At 34.5% G+C, this 17,368-nt stretch overlaps 1 protein-coding gene across 2 annotated transcripts in view; it reads right to left on the bottom strand.

Annotated features, from left to right (window-relative positions):
- Nucleotides 1-883: 883 nt before the first annotated feature.
- TLL1 (tolloid like 1) overlaps nucleotides 884-17,368 on the bottom strand; it is a 212,914-nt gene continuing 196,429 nt past the window's right edge. For both annotated transcript variants that reach the window (XM_059174740.1, XM_059174750.1), the window contains 3 exons: nucleotides 12,959-13,172; nucleotides 5,458-5,708; nucleotides 884-4,282 (listed from right to left, as the gene is read on the bottom strand). In XM_059174740.1, coding sequence (XP_059030723.1) covers nucleotides 4,148-4,282; nucleotides 5,458-5,708; nucleotides 12,959-13,172 — 600 coding nt within the window. In that variant the 3' untranslated portion in view covers nucleotides 884-4,147. The remainder of the gene's footprint in view (nucleotides 4,283-5,457; nucleotides 5,709-12,958; nucleotides 13,173-17,368) is intronic.

Genomic DNA, 17,368 nt, shown 5'->3' with positions numbered 1-17,368 from the left:
TCACCTGCTTTCACCCAGGTATGTTTCCATTTCAAGTTTTCTCAAGTTAGAAGTTGATTTTAAAGCTTTAATTTTTTTATTTAAAATATTGGTTGAGAGGTAAGCTGTACGTAGTGAGATGTACTCAGGGCCCTATAATCTTTGTGGAATCATTCTGCATAGTCTCTGCACCAGCATTGACTAGAGTCATGAGGCAAGCCTGCCTGCAGCCTGATTACACCAGTGTGGGGCTGAAAGGAGGGCGGGTTGTGGCTGGACAATGAAACAAGTTGCTGTCAACAGAAAGTTTGGAGAATAATAATAGTATCTCACAATATATTAGATCCATCTATTGTGTCAATTATTTCTTAAGCTAATGGCAACGTCTCTTAATTTTATAACAATAACACTAAAGATCAAAAGCTAAGTGCTCATTGGTGACCATTTACTGTGCACTGAAGCATAAAAAGCTTTCACTCACTCACAGACAGCTTTTTGTTTTCTTTATGATATGCTCATTTCACATAATTTTTCTTATAAAATAGAAGGCATTACTTCAAGTTATAAATCTTTAGAAGGTAATTATTTTTCCTGTTTTCTTCTTCCCATGCCAGATTTCACAAAAGTTTTTCCAAAAAGCAAGTTTTATTCCCATTGTCACTAAATTTCCAAACATTTTGATAACTGTTTTAAGTTATTTTTAAATGCCACACATAGCTATAGTTTACTTTTAAAAAGTAATATTTGTCTTTGTGAAGAAGAATAATAATTAGTCATTAGATGCTTTTAGAGATTTTCTCTATGGGAGAGAAAATTTAATATTTGAGGCTTACTATCAAAAATACAGTAGCAATAGAAACCAAATAAAAGAGACTAAGAAATTTAAAAACAACATTGGGCAGAATTTGAATCTGATACTATGATATATTAAAATTAGTCTTACATAGCAAAAATCCAGCCAATACAGGAAGGGGACATTTGGAGACTTTGGAAATACTACTGATGTTTCTCATACACATTTTTTAAATGTTGTGTGAAATTATGCTAAGTCATGATCTCATTAATAAAGTACATTAATATTCAAAATTGACTTGAAAAATAATTTAATAAAATCATAGTAAGTAGGAGCAGTTTTTTTCTGTGTATAATAATGATTGTATAGGAGTTAGAGCTTTGGCAAATAGAGAGCACAACCAATATACTGATGTAAGGTTGAAAATAATTTACAAAATTAATTTAATAAAATGTTTAAAACAGTAACTAACAAGTATTAACAAAATAACAACAAAGCTGTTTGTACTTGCATTAACAACACATTTATGCCAAAATCGAATATAAAAATAATATGTGGCAGATTGATATCTGACATAAGATACAATAAAAATTAATGTTCACATTGAAGACCTGAAGTTGCAACATCTCTATATATGCCTTCTAAATATCTTTTCACTTTCATTCTTGGTTGTGTTGAATGCAGCTCGTTTTGACCTAATAAGATGTCAATTGTAATATCCAGAATGCTTCTTAGAGTAGAACACTACATTTCCCCTACCACACCAGATAAAATAATTTAATGTATTTATTTTAACAAAAGGTCCATCCGTTGCTACTAACTCTGAGCTACAGAGTAGATGTTTTGTTTTGTTTTAATTCTCTAGCACTAACTGTGGTTCTTAAAGATATCTACAGTTGATATTCGAATTCACATGCTGTTCCTGAAAAGAACAATATATTTTATCCTGAAGGTTTTACTGTAATTCACCCCTAAAATTTACTTTATGTGGAAAGGTTTCATCATAAAAACATGTCTACTATTTATATATGTCAAGATTGATTCCACTACATTTTTGTAGAACAAGCACAGATTTTTATATCAGACAAGCTGTGTTTCAACATGGTACACGGTTTCAACATTTACACGGTGACCCTGGGAACATTACATACCTTCTATGAGCCTCCATTCCTGAACTACAAAATAAGAACACCACCACAATTCTCAAAGGGTAGCATAAAGTTTTTTAAAAAGCCTGTGTCCTGTGCCGAGTACTGGGCTAGGCATGGAGTAATACACTAGATGTTAATGGTATTTTTCCCTCTCTTTCCCATTGCTGATATATTTGGCTAATTGAAGATAAGTGAAAAAATATAGAAGTTACTGGAATAAGTCAGCTCCACTAAAAAGCTCATTATATTGCAGGCAATAGTTACACACTCCCAAAGTATCATTCAGTAAGATCAAAAGACTGGATTTAAAAATGTATTTACATATTATAATTCATATGCAAGAAATATTTTTCAGGGCAGCAATGACAAAAAATGAATAAGCTATGCCTGTGTGTATAGTTTAATTTTGTAAAAATGAAGAAAAATACCCAATTTTACTAAATGTCAAATGTTCATGGACAGGTAACAGAAACAAATCTACTTCATATACCAATCAACATCAACATTAAAACATATCAAAATAGAGCTTCTGTAAAAGAAAAAGCCTTTTTTTTTTTTAATGGCGTTAATAATAATTAGAAGTTCCCATTATTTGTCCATGAAACCTCCAAAGAAAGGTGCTACTTCAGACAGGATTCTAGTAGAACTTGGCACATAAATTTTAACTTTTCCACCACCCACTACTTTTCATCTTCTTGTAGCTTCACTCACTCAGACAACCTCACGTATACATACACAATATTAAAAACACACATGGCTTTAAAGCAGAACAAAAGCAAGTCACCATATTTATACCCAATGTTCTAAGTTGTGGAAATGGATTTTCCTCACAGAGCTGCTAATTAACATAAGTTATTTTGTTCAACCTTTCAAAAAGTGTGTCTCCTAGGAGGCTCTGTTTGATCATGTGCAAGAATTCTAAGGCATTATAAGTAATTGTTCCACAGGACAAGTGCTGCCCTTGCAATGATATACTCTTGATACATTTAACAAGTCTTTAGTCTTCAAATGCCACAAGACAGACATAGGGAGACATTCATAGTCTACAGGTGGTTGGCTCAAAGGTCAAAAACTTTGTTTAAAAAAAACATTTATGGAATAGCACCATATAAAGTCTTTCAGAAACAGATCCTCTTTTCCAACATTCCTTTTTTTTTTTAACTGAATCCCAAGAAGAGAGAGAAAAAAAAAAAAAGAAGAAGAAGAAGAAGAGAGAGAGACCTTTCAATGACTACACAACCTACTTCCACTTCATTTCATTTTTTTTTTTAAATACAAAATTAACTATGACAACATCAGCAATAACAACCACAACAGATCAACAACAACAGAAAAGACAATAGCAGCACTGGTGACTTGAGAATGGACTATCCAGGCAGTCACTTTGAAGAATTCTGTTCACACCTGTTGGGAGTTCTCTCCTGAAGTTCCCAAGACATCACAACGCTTCTTAAATTTGGTGTGAAAAGGCAGCACTTTCACTGAAAGAACTTGAGTTTACCAATTAACTGGGCATTTTCCAGCACTTAAATAAATGATGCCTAGAGTTTAAATGCAGTAATAGACACTATTGGCATTTCCAACTTGTCAAAACGTCAGTAAAATGAAGTGGTCTCAAGGTCATTTGTGTCTCAAAGAGGTGAATCTGACCTGCAAGTGAAAATAATGAAGCTGAAATATTCCAGTTTCCAAACTTCTGGACAAGCCCACATTTAAAGGACAAACCACCCCCCAGACCCCCATTTCGCAACATCCCATTTGGATCTGTATCCAAGATACAAAGCCAAAGCGTTCATCCCAAGATACAAGAAGAGAGTTTCTCAGTTTATGACCTGCAAGACCATTTTATTTCTCCCAAATCTTGAAAAATTGTCAAAAAGAAACACTCTTCAAGGTCACAGATCCCAAATCAAACTGTCTAAATTGCAAGACATCTATGTCAACTGTGAACAAAAGCTTCCGGAGTCTTCCTTGAAGTTACATGATGTCCTCTCATCAGCTTTATTTATATTTATACCATCAAGCATGGAAATCCAGTATCTTGGCAATGCTGATCAGAGTTGGCTTGAAACTTCTCTTTTAGTACAGAGATAATCCTGGTCTTACAGTTTTCTTCTGGTCAAACTCATTATATAAAACATTTGTGCTAATATCTTCATTTAAAAAAAAATACGTCTTCTCTCCATTATGCACATTCCTTTATATTTTGATGGAGGTTTTGGTGTTATTTTTTGGTATGCATAGTATCTGGATATCTAATGCTTTTGTATCTTATATGAAATCCTTTCTTGTTGATTGTGTCATCAGTGTGAAAATGAATTAAAACTGCATCCCCAATTGAATAGATCTCTTCTGGTGGCTGAAGACAAAAACAAACAAACAGGCAAATAAACAACAGAATGAGTCACTTTTTTTTCTTCAGTGTAATTCATGTTTCTTTGGGATTTTTTTTTTTTTTTGTATATGATTTAATCCTCCTAGCAACCTTGGGAAAAGTGGGTATGAGTGACTTCTTCATTTTACAGATGAGCAAACGAGTTTCAGAGAAGCAAATGACATGCTCAAGAGCATAGGCAGTGATGTAGCTGGGCTAGGAACATAAATCTGTTTCCAAGTTCTGGAACTTGTGGGGTTTTTCCCCCAAAATTTTAATCCAAGTTCCTCTGATTTACAAGTAAATAAAGTAAGGTTCAAAGAAGGTAAAGAGATTGAATTTGTTTCAGAAGGGACTCTGAGGCAGAGCCACTTCCAGAATCCAAATCACCCATTCCTTCTTGCTTTAATAATCTAAATACCAAAAAGCTTTTTTCTTTCATTTCAGCTGATATTTGGAGAGGAATTCAATATTATTCAAGTTCAGTATTATGTAAGCAATAGACACCAGTAGACAAAAAAATGGGACTAGTGTCTTCAGAACAAAATATGAATTCAGAAGACCCCTTGATATTTATGTAGGGAGTCCTGGGGAGAAAAGCATGAAGGAAATCTCAAACTTTCCTTTTGCTTTTTCTCACGGCGACACTCTCGGACCTGCGTCTGGCATTGTGTCCCATGCACAAGTGACACCCTGCAATGGAGCAGCGTTGTGGCAGTGTTGGCTGAGCCCACACACCAGTGGTAACACAAGCCACTCAGCAAGTGTCTTTGTTGAAAGGGGAATGCCAATTTGAACTGGGTGCGTAATTCCTTTATGCTTTAATTTAGGAAGCTTACCAAATTGTCAAAGGTATGTGTTTAAATGTACTGCCTTTAGAGTCTTAAATGTTTAAACATTTATTGCACAAAAAGAACGTGAATACAAAAGAATGTGGACAGGAACAAGCACTTATGCCTACTAAATTCATCTCTCTTGTGTGATATTATTGAGAAAATTCACTAGAGATGGAGAAGGTTAAGGGAGAGTAGGTGAAAATAATACGGGTTAACCTTTTTTTTTGTAAAAACATTGCCGATTTGCATATGGTACACGTAACAATCATGAATCAGTGGGCATTTTCTAGCACGGTTATGGGATCCTGTCGGTACTGTATTTACCCCTGATCCACAGAATCGACCAAGCCCCACCGCTGTTGAATCGAGACCATCAAAGAGCTCAACATAGTCATAGCCACAGTCGGCTTCTTCCTCCACTTCAAAAATCTGGAAGGATAACTCCAGTCGAAAGCCCCGTTCTGACACTAACAGCCATTCACAGTCGACTTGTCCCGGGTAGTTGTTATCACCAAACTGTGCATGCGAATACAGGTCTCTGGGTTTGGGGTCTGCTTTCAGTCGGCCACCACACTCTGCCCAGGAAAGAAACATGAAATAAATTCAGTGAGTTTTAACAAGTCCAGTTTCAACTTCAATGTAGTGTAACTGTTCTCTAACTTCTGAATGCATTTTCATCATCAGAGGTGTTTCCCATAATCGTAGAGTCTGAGGGTGCACCGGGGCACCACCAGACCCTAGGGCTGGATTGCTGGGTTGGAATATCACCTCCAACACCTACGACCTCAGTTCCTTTAGATGAGAGATGTCATTTATCTGATCCATAGGGCTAAACGCAGATGATAAGAATAGTCCCAACCTCAGTGAGTTTTAAGAACGTGATGAATACTTGAAAATCACTTAAAACAGTGCCTAGCATATAGTAACTCTCAATACATCCTTCCATTGTTAAACGTGATATGTGATACTGATAACTAATTCTCCTAGAAATAAAAAGGTCAGTATCTTAATTCAGGTTTAGCCTGACTCAATTAAGAACCCAGAATCCAAAGGAATAAGAAATAACTTAAAAATTGGCAAAATATATAAAACTCCTGTGTGTGTATGCATGATACAGAACTCTACATAGACTATATAGAACAATTTTATTTAGGTAGAAATATTTATCTAACTTGGTTGGGAAAAACATACATACCTCTTTAATTGTAAGAACTTTTGTAGTTCCAGAACTTATTAAGTATATTTTGTGTTTGTAATAAATAAAAAATTTTAACTGCTCTTTTCACAGCTTCTTTTCCGGAGAGATATTCATAAACATATAGTTTACCAATTATTACTTTTGTCACTAGAGGTAAATATACCAGATAACTAGATGAAGATGCATAAAAATGTACAGCTAGTATAATTTAGAAATGAAAGTTTTCAAAAAAAACTTTCTCAGAAACTTTGTAATCGAGCCCCCAGACTTCCTAATGACTAGAGATTAAAAAACAAACAAACAAACAAACAAAATCAAACACCTAGAGATTAAACACAGATTCCTTCCAACCAATACACACACAAACTTATGGCAGAGGGTCAGGAAAGAAGAAGATAAAAAAGGGGTATAAAAATGCTTGAAGAAGGCAGAGTTTCTTTCTATCTCTGGTTGTCAACTGCTGAGAGGTTCCTGGGACACAGTGATTTCAGGGCTAGAAATCAGAAAAGTCCCAGGAAAACTGGGATAAGTTGGGAGGGGACAAAACCAAAAATCTAATGTGGAAAGATGTGGATGAGCCAGAACACTAGATATGAAAACACTTCTATAACATGGTCGTCTGTGACCAAACAGTCCTGGTGACGCCCTGTGAGGATGGATTATACAACTAAAAACGCTTAGTTGGATTTTTCAGATTTATCTATGGTGTACCCACACTAATGATTTTAAATAACAAAACATTTTTGAATCCTCAGGATTGAACCCCATTCAGATGTATCTAAATACACGTAGGCTCAACCAAACCTATGGGCACTGTCACAGACAAAGACATCAAGATTCTTGTGTGCGATAAATAGAGGAAAGACATCAAGATTCTTGTGTGCGATAAATAGAGGAACAAACTTCCAACCAGGGTTTCAGTCATGAGAATGACTTTCCCCCTGGGCTGTGTTCCATGAAGAATGCAAGCATCCCTCCACGTTCCAGGTAGCAGATGGAGCATCTCACACAATCTATTGCTACAGGAGCCACTATTGCAAATGTAGACATATTAGAATCCCCTGAAAGCTCAGTTCATCTCTTGAATATCAGCTCTTGAAGCCCAATGACTGGAAGCCAAACATTCTACCCTTCCTACCCATGATGCTTCTCTAATTTGAAAATTTATCATCTTTCCTCTGTGACAGATCTCCACAGCCAAACTACCTGGGTCCCAGACTGAGCTCTGCCCTTCATCAGCTGTGGGACTTTGTCTCACACTTCATTTTGAAGACAAGGATCGTACCTAGTACTCACATCATAGGACCTAGATGAAGAGTGAATGGGTTAATACATGTAAAATGTCTGAAGGACACCTGACACATAGGTAAGGCCGTATTAGTGCAAGCCACCATTACTGTCATTAGTGTCCAGTGAGAACATCTAAATGTCATCACCTGTGATGTCAGGGATCCACTCAGGTATGAAATGAAATGCCAGAAAAAATGAAAAACAATTTAAAACACTATTAATCTGCTATCATAAAGGAAGACTTGTATTTTTGAAGGCCAGTAAAATATTTTGTGAAAAATATTTCCAAATTTAATACATAAATGTAAAAACCAGTGTAATCTCATTTAGGTAACTTTTAAAATTCTACCTATTCTCATAAAAAGGGGGAAAAAAAGAAAAAATTCCACCTATTCTTTGATATAATTGCCTAATTTGTTTTTGTTCCAACTAAAAAAAAAAATTCTGCCAGCACTTGGATGACTTTGATTCCACAGCCAGGAAGAGCTGAAGGAGCCCACTGAGAGGTAAAGAGAAGGCACCCGTTTCGGTGTGTCTGCTTTGCAAAGGGAAAGGAGTAGGAGAAAGACCAGGATCCAGAAGACACAATTCTCTGCCAGCCTCAGCTTGGAACAAAAATCAAGGAGGAAATGAAGTAGTTGAACAAAATGGAAAAGGAGATTTCATGAAACCTTTGTGATTGTGAAAATGACAGTGAGGAGTTATTTGATTTTATTGAAAACATTTAAAGAATGGCAATATTAAAAATAAATAAATTATATTTAAGGATGACTTAAAATGTTTCATTAAGTTAGCCTGTTTTCATTTCTCTGTTTCAGAGCACAACTGCATTGCTATGGATCACTGATCAAACTAATAAATCTGGAATTAATGTTCCAACCATGAAAACAGTGAGAGAGAGACAGAGACAGAGAGAGAATTTAGTCCACAGCATAAAATTTTTAAAAACAGAGATTTAAATATTATATGCACAAGATGTGTGATTTTAATATGCCTTGAGCGAAATTCCATAAGCAGAAAATTACAGGCAGCATGAGGGCAATTTGAGACTTCTTATGGCAATTCTTCAAAATATGGTCAATATATCATTTAATATGGTCCCTTTAAAGGAGGTTTTTAATTAAATACATTTCCTCCAAATATTCCTATTCATTTACCAAGTTGGAACAATAGGAAAGTAGTGTAGCATGTCAGTAGTATTGTTTTTAAATCAATTGTTTGAAAATACTTTGGAAACTGCCAGAACATCATCTACAGTATTCTGGAAAATGAAAATGAAGCTGAATAAGAAAGGTGACAAGGGAAAAAAAAGCCTGGGGGGGTGGTTTTCATTTTAATTTGGAAAGACATGATTGTTTATTTCCCCATAAAGTATTAAATTCCCAAAGAGGTTCTGTAATTTGACCTCTACATGCTTTGAGTGGGCATTCTAATTTAATTGAGTTAGATTGAAATAATTTCCGTTCTAAGAAGTTTAATAATGCATTATTTGACTTTTAAATGTCATTGATAAATAGTATGATGCTGTAAGCAACAGGAAAGAAGTCCTACCAGACAGGCCATGTTTTATTTTATTTATTTTATTATTTTTAAATATTTCAAGTTTTTATTTAAATTCTAGTTAGTTAAGATATAACGTAATATTAGCTTCAGGAGTAGAATTCATTGATTCATCACTTATGCTCGTTACAAAAACTGCTCTCCTTAATCCCCATCACCATCTAACCATCTCCCCTTACCCACCTCCCTTCCAGCAACCCTCAATTTGTTGTCTACAGCTAAGATTCTCTCTTACGGTCTTTCCCTCTTGTTTTTCTTTAGACGGGCTATGTTTTAAAATATTATTTTCTCTCCACTGTTTCCTCTCTTTCTATACAGTAGCCATATCCTCTGAGAGAATACAAAGGATATATTTTTTACTGATTTGTTTTTTCAATAAGTTTCTTCATTATCTGATTAAAACATATGTGAGCTTAGAATTTAGACCTACCATCAGAGGGAAAAAAGGACTCTTTCCAATAAAGTCCATTTCTTATGGATTTTTTCACAGCATTACTTGTGAAATATATAGTCATAAAACCATATTAGAGCAATACTTCTAATCACCTGGTTTTAAAATTCATCGTATTAGAAGTTTTTCTCGTGAATAAAATTCAAATTGTAGAGAAATTTACAAATTTACTCAAGCAAATTAAAATGTGCATGTCAGGGCCCATCAATAATGTTACATGTATTCTATAATAGGCAGTAAATAGTGAGTAAGTTTTCTATACCTGTAGCAAAAATGGGCTGATGTCATACTGGATTTGACCGTCTTGTCAGTAGAAACCGACTGAAAAACCAAAAGTACTGAAACTTCTGAAAATCAGAGGTGTGACTAAGACTGTAAGATCAATGGGAAAGAACTCCTTCTATTTCCCTGTAAATGTCCACAAATGCCTAGCTTTTTGCCATATGTTAGGAATACCTTCCAATGTCTATCCAAAACAGGTACCAAATAAATATTTGATGAAAGACTATGGAATAAATGAACTTGTTAAACAGCAAGCTTTGAGAAGAGATGAATGGTAGGCAGTTACGTAAGAGGGTTTCAACATGTATGGCTACTAGAAAGTAACAGCATAACAGACCCAGAAAAGATAGCTGGGTAAGTGAGAGCAAAAATTTATGGGCGAAGAGGAAAAAACCACAAACAGATTAATACCAAAAATGTTGACAACAACAAATTAGTAGGAGTTAAGAAGCCAGGATTCCAATACCAACTGCTATTTATTTTGTTCTACTTTGGTTGTCGTTTAAGTCTTAGTTTGGAAACCTCATAAGTACGATGTCAGGGCTGGATTAAAAAATATCCAAGGCACGTTTTGCCTAACAAAAATGGAACAGGTGGCTCGCATGGGTATTTGAGTCAATGTGAACTGAACAGGGAAATAAAAGGAGCTTTGTCAGTCATGTACACGGAACAGAGGGTTTTATAAAACTTAAGGAAGGAAGCATTCAATCTCTAACTATTGCTTCAGTAACAGCGACCAGTTTTATACTGATTTGCTTCCTAATCTGAAACTTTTACATTAAAAGAAAATATACTATGGTGCAAAGTACGTGAGCTTTGGAGACAGTCAGAGTCAGGATAAAGTCCAGGCTTTGACATGGTTTTAGAAATCCCTGCAAATGAACTAATCCTCCAGATTTTCAATTTCTTTATCTGAAAAATGAGGATGATAATATATCACATAGTCTTTTGAGGACTCAATACATGTAAAGTGTATGTTAAGTATATGGGTGTGCCTAAAATTGCCAAGTTCATGTGATATACACCATCAGATCTCAATGTATGATCTCTGTTAGAACTTAATTGGATCCTACCAATGGATTCTTAACAGTAATATAAGCAATGCAAATAGGACAACGAGCAGAGGCCATACAAATTAAGGAGCCATGGAGATTTGTAGCTATAATGAACCTTAAATAGCATTTTACAGATGTGGAAACCGAGATCCAAAGAAATTTATTTTCCAAAGTTCCAAGCTAGGTAATGGCATAATTGGACCAAAAACCCAAACAAATGTACCCACATACTGGAACATAATATAGATGTTAATCCTTCTACCCACAAAGGTAAAAGAGATTCTATAAAAGTAAGTTTTTACTAAACCAAGAAGGAGACATTCATTGGTAGGTAATTTAAAATATATATATAGTCAGTTATTTCAAGAATTCTGACAGCATATTTTCAATTGACAGCATATTACTGGAACTTGGGATAGCTTGCATTCCTGGAACTTACTGCATTCCTGTAACTTTTGATAGACAGAATACTCTTATATTTTTTATTATATATATAAATACATGTATATATATACATATATACATATATATATATATATGCCATAAACTCTATGCTATCAGGATAGTATTGATGAAGTAATGGGATTACAATCACTCCATCCCTTCAATGCATAACAATTTATCAGGAAAATATTTAAGGAGTAAATGTCAAATGTGTGGAAAAACCTTTCATTAGTATGAAATTTCTGTAGTCCATGAAAGATTCTTCTCAAACTGAAATATTTATATTAATCATAAGAAATAATTAATTCACATTATTAATGAGTTCAACCACCACTAGTATGAATAAGATAAATATTCTGACAATATTCACTTTCTCACATATAGACTTCAATATAAATCTAATATTCATAATAAAATGTACTAAAGTGGAAAAAAACATTGGACAATGGAATAACTAAAATTCTGATTTCTCAAACAAAATTAAACAGAAAAACAAAAGCAATAATCAGAGCTCATAAAAAATGTTGCACTTAAATTGTTTTATGGACAAATTTGTACACTATTATACTGTGTATTGTATTACATCAAGAGTTCTACCAGGCAATGGCTCAATAGCTTATTCATCAAGACTGCCACTAGGTGGCACTATAAGATAAATGACTTTAGGAAACTGCAGGCAACAATTTTGTAAAAATTAATGTTAAACAAAGGACATTTCCTAGACATTTATGAAATATAGTATTAAGCTGGCTCAAATTTATTAAAAATATTCTATATTTTTCCTTAAGATATTTTGTATTTTTTTTTCTAAATTATATTTTATTTCTTGAAAACTTCTATTACAAAGTCAAAGTAGGGATTAGGATTCAGAAAGAGATTGTATTGCACACCAAATAAAAGGAAAAACAAATGAGACTCTGTAAAATGGAGAGATGAATTCCAAATCAGATTTACAAAAATATGTATTAAAGCAAAAGCTGGCCAATCAGGTAGGATGTTAGAGAAAACTCAACTCTTAAATACTAAAACAGAGATTTCTAGCTGTTAAATAGAGCATATAAATCAAACTGCACAAGTTTGGGGGCCTCTGGGTGGCTCAGTGGGTTAAAGCCTCTGCCTTCAGCTCAGGTCACAATCCCAGGGTCCTGGGATCGAGCCCCACATCGGGCTCTCTGCTCAGCAAGGAGCTTGCTTCCCTTCCTCTCTTTCTGCCTGCCTCTCTGCCTACTTGTGATCTCTGTCAAATAAATAAATAAAATCTTAAAAAAAAAAAAAACCTGCACAAGTTAATATGGAATCCATTATACAAATATTTAGAGATAGTTCTACTTGATCATCAGCTCAAACTACTGCATTTCTTTCTGAACGTTCAACAACTACAAAGATATTTAAGTAGGATGCTACATAGCTCTCAAATATTTCACACACTGTGCTTCATTGAGATTTCTTCTGCTGTGCTCAGAAATTCATTAATGTTCCTGTTATAGGAGCCATTGCATTCACTAGAAGAGTTAGGAAAGATAAACATGGCCCTAATTTGCTGACCTGTAGAATGTGTGGCTTGAAAGCCTTTCCTTTGAACAGATGCATCAGAAACAAACCGAACAAACATTTTACTTCCGGTAGCCACAAGGGGCTCTGGTATCTTGTTACCACAGAGTCTTCCAAGAATTGGCGATTTTTCTGTTTCTCCATCAAATACTTCCAAGTGATCATAAGCACATTCTTGATGCTGCTCAATCTCAAATTCACTAAAGGCCTATTTAAAAAAGAAAGGGAAAGGAAAACAAAACAAAAAATAACACTCAGAATGTTTTTTTTTCCTTTGGAGCAGAAATGCACATCAATAAAACATGCTCAGGACATAGAAATAAATTAATCCATATAGAACATTATTGAAAGGGTTGTAAAATAAGTAGAATGTAAGGTCTCTGGAAAAAGATAATGCAGAAAACAGCACAATAACTCCATGTGAAATTCTAAAACTGTCACAAAACTATCACAATCAACTGCAGAACTTAGACAAATTATAATAGTGGTGATATTTTATTCTTAATATAATTACAAGTTTATAATTATTGCATCAGAAAATTTTAAACACTTGTGTTTTAAAAATTGATTTCTTCTGGTTTTGATTATCATAAACTATTGCATATCATCCTACCTTGGGGCATGTATACTAAGGAGAAAACTTAAAAAAATGATTGTTATATTTTCATAAAAATTAAATAAGTACAGTAAATCTTAGTACAATAACTAAAACAAAGAAAATTTTCACTATATACTTCTTTATTTAGATCCTACAATCTATATTATTAGAAAATACTAATACGAGAGTAAAGATGGCAGAGGAGTAGCAGGCTGAGATGACATCAGGTAGCAGAAGTCCAGCTAGATAGTTATCAAATAATTCCAAATATCTACAAACCCAACAGGAGATGGAAGAGAAAAGCAGCAATTCTAGAAATAGAAAATCGACCCTTCCTGAAAATTTATCTTAATATCTTTCTTAAAAAGAAAAATCTTTTTGAACCTTTATTATTACAGTCATACTTTATCCTTCATGGTATCTAACTTTATCTTTTGTATACGCATAGGGTTTTTTCTTCTAAAAAATTTTGGGATACAATTTCTTCTAATATCAAAATATACCCTAAGTCTAGCACAGGGTTTATTCTAGTCTACTGCCCAAGCAAATTCTCTCCACTTTCTTTTTCTTTCTTTTCCCAACCAATTTATCTTATCAACTTCTTTTTTAGAATTTTTTTTTAAATTTTCATCTTTACGGTCATATTCCATGCCTTCATCTTGTTTACCCATATTTGTGTGTGTGTGTGTGTGTGTGTGTGTGTGTGTATTTGTTTTTCTTTATTTAAAATTTTGGGAGATAGTGTCTTCTAAGAGACCAAAATACTTCCAAAATCAAGTGGGTAGTTCTGTTTCATTCACCAGTATAATATATGTATTTTCTGTTTTCTTTTTCTTTTTTTAATTTATTTTTTAACTTCTTTTTACCCCGTTTCTTCTTCTTAAAATTTGTGGTCTCTTCTGAATTGGTTAACTCACATTTTTCTGGGGTCTTTGCCACCCTTTTAGTATTTTATTCTCTCATCCATATATTCTTATCTGGAGAAAATGACAAGGTAGAAAACCTCACCACCAAAAAAAAAAAAAAAAAAAAAAAGAACAAGAGGAAGTACTGAAGGTTAGGGACCTAATCAATATGGACATTGGTGATATGTCAGATCTAGAGATCAGAATGTCAATTCTCAAGGAGCTACCAGGGCTCAAAAAAGGCATGGAAGATATTAGAGAAACCCTGTCTGGAGAAATAAAAGCCCTTTCTGCAGAAATAAAATAACTAAAATCTAACCAAGCTGAAAGCAAAAAAGCTATTTATGAGGTGCAATCAAAAACGGATGCTCTTACTGCTAGGATAAAAGAGGTAGAAGAGAGAATTAGTGATATAGAAGACCAAATGACAGAGAATAAAGAAGCTGAGCAAAAGAGAGACAAACAACTACTGGACCACAAGGGGAGAATTCAAGAGAGAAGTAATACCATAAGATGAAACAATATTAGAATAACTGGTTTCTAGAAGAAGAGGAGGGTGGGGGGCAAAAGGTATATTGCAGTGAATTATAGTAGAGAATTTCCCTAATATGGCAAAGGGAACAAGCATCAAAATCCAGGAGGCACAGAGACCCCCACTCAAAATCAGTAAGAAGAGGTCCACACCCTGTCATCTAATAGTAAAACTTATAAGTCTTAGCGACAAAGAGAAAATCCTGAAAGCAGCCCAGGACAAGAAGTCTGTAACATACAATGGTAAAAATATTAGATTGGCAGCAGACTTATCCACAGAGACCTGGCAGGCCAGAAAGAACAGGCATGATACATTCAGAGCACTAAAGGAGAAAAACATGCAGCCAAGAATACTAAATCCAGCTAGGTTATCATTGAACATAAAAGAAGAGATAAAAAGCTTCCAGAACAAACAAAAGCTTAAAGAAATTGTAAACACCAAACCAGCTCTACAGGAAATATTGAAAGGGGTCCTCTAAGCAAAGATAGAGCATAAAAGTAGTAGACCAGAAAGGAACAGAGACAAGATACAGTAAGAGTCACCTTATAGGCAATAAAATGGCACTAAATTCATATCTCTCAATAGTAACCCTGAAGGTAAGTGGGCTAAATGCCCCAATCAGAAGACACAGGCTATCGAAATGGATAAAAAAACAAGACCCATCAATATGCTGTCTACAAGAAACCCATTTTATACCCAAAGACACCTCCAGATTTAAAGTGAGGGGGTGGAAAAGAGTTTACCATACTAATGGACATCAAAAAGAAGTTGAGGTGGAAATCCTTATATCAGATCAATTAGATTTTAAGCCAAAGCCTATAATAAGAGAGGAGGAAGGACACTATATCATACTCAAAGGGTCTGTCCAACAAGAAGATCTAACAACTTTAAATATCTATGCTCCTCACATGGGAGCAACCTACTACATAAACCAGTTAATAACAACATCAAAGAAACACATACAGTAATGGTAGGGGACATTAATACTCCCCCTCACTGAAATGGACAGATCATCCAAGCAAACAATCAACAAGAAAATAAAGGCTTTAAATGACACACTGGACCAAATGGGCATCACAGATACATTCAAAATATTCCATCCCAAAGCAACAGAATACACATTCTTCTCTAGTGCACATGGAACATTCTCCAGAATAGATCACATCCTGCATCACAATTCAGTTCTCAACCAAAAGACTGGGATCATTCCCTGCATATTTTCAAACCACAATGCTCTGAAACAAGAACTCAATCACAAGAGGAAAGTTGGAAAGAACCCAAATACATGGAGGCTAAGAAGCATCCTACTGAAGAATGAATGGGTCAACCAGGAAATTAAAGTAGAACTGAAAAAATTAATGGAAACAAATAAAAATGAAAACACAACTGTTCAAAATCTGTGGGACACAGCAAAGGTGGTCCTGAGATGAAAGTGTATAGTGATACAAGACTTTCTCAAGAAACAAGAAAGATCTCAAGTACATAATCTAACCCTACACCTAACGGAGCTGGAGAAAGAACAACGAAGAAAGCCTAAACCCAGCAGGAGAAGAGAAATAATAAAGATCAGAGAAGAAATCAATGAAATCAAAACCAAAAAAACAATAGAACAAATCAATGAAACTAGGAGCTGGTTCATTGAAAGAATTAGTAAGATTGATAAACAACTGGCCAGACTTATCAAAAAGAAAAGAGAAAAGATCCAAATAAATAAAATCATGAATGAAAGAGAAGAAATCACAACCAACACCAAAGAAATACAAACAATTATAAGAACATATTATGAGCAACTATATGCCAGCAAATTTGACAATCTGGAAGAAATGGATGCATTCCTAGAGACTTATAAACTACCACAACTGAATCAGGATGAAAAAGAAAACTGAACAGAACCATAACCAGTAAGGAGATTGAAGCAGTCATCAAAAATCTCCCAACAAACAAGAGCTCAAGATCAGGTGGCTTCCCAGGGGAATTCTATCAAACATTTAAAGAAGAATTAATTCCTATTTTCCTGAAACTGTTCCAAAAAATAGAAATGGAAGGAAAACTTCCAAATTCATTTTATGAAGCCAGCATTACCTTTATCCCAAAACCAGACAAAGACCCCATCCAAAAAGAAAATTACAGACCAATATCCTTGATGAACAAAGATGCAAAAATTGTCACCAAAATATTAGCCAATAGGATCCAAAAGTACATTAAAAGGATTATTCGTCACGACCAAGTGGGATTTATTCCTGGGCTTCAAGGTTGGGTCAATATCCACAATTCAATAAATGTGATACAACACACTAATAAAAGAAAGAACAAGAACCATATGATACTCTCAACAGATGCTGGAAAAGCATTTGACAAAGTACAACATC

The sequence above is a fragment of the Mustela lutreola genome, chromosome 1, assembly GCF_030435805.1.
Source record: "Mustela lutreola isolate mMusLut2 chromosome 1, mMusLut2.pri, whole genome shotgun sequence".
NCBI lineage: Eukaryota > Metazoa > Chordata > Mammalia > Carnivora > Mustelidae > Mustela > Mustela lutreola.
The sequence above is the reverse complement of the archived record's forward strand: the minus strand, read 5'-3'. Positions and strand labels throughout refer to the sequence as shown.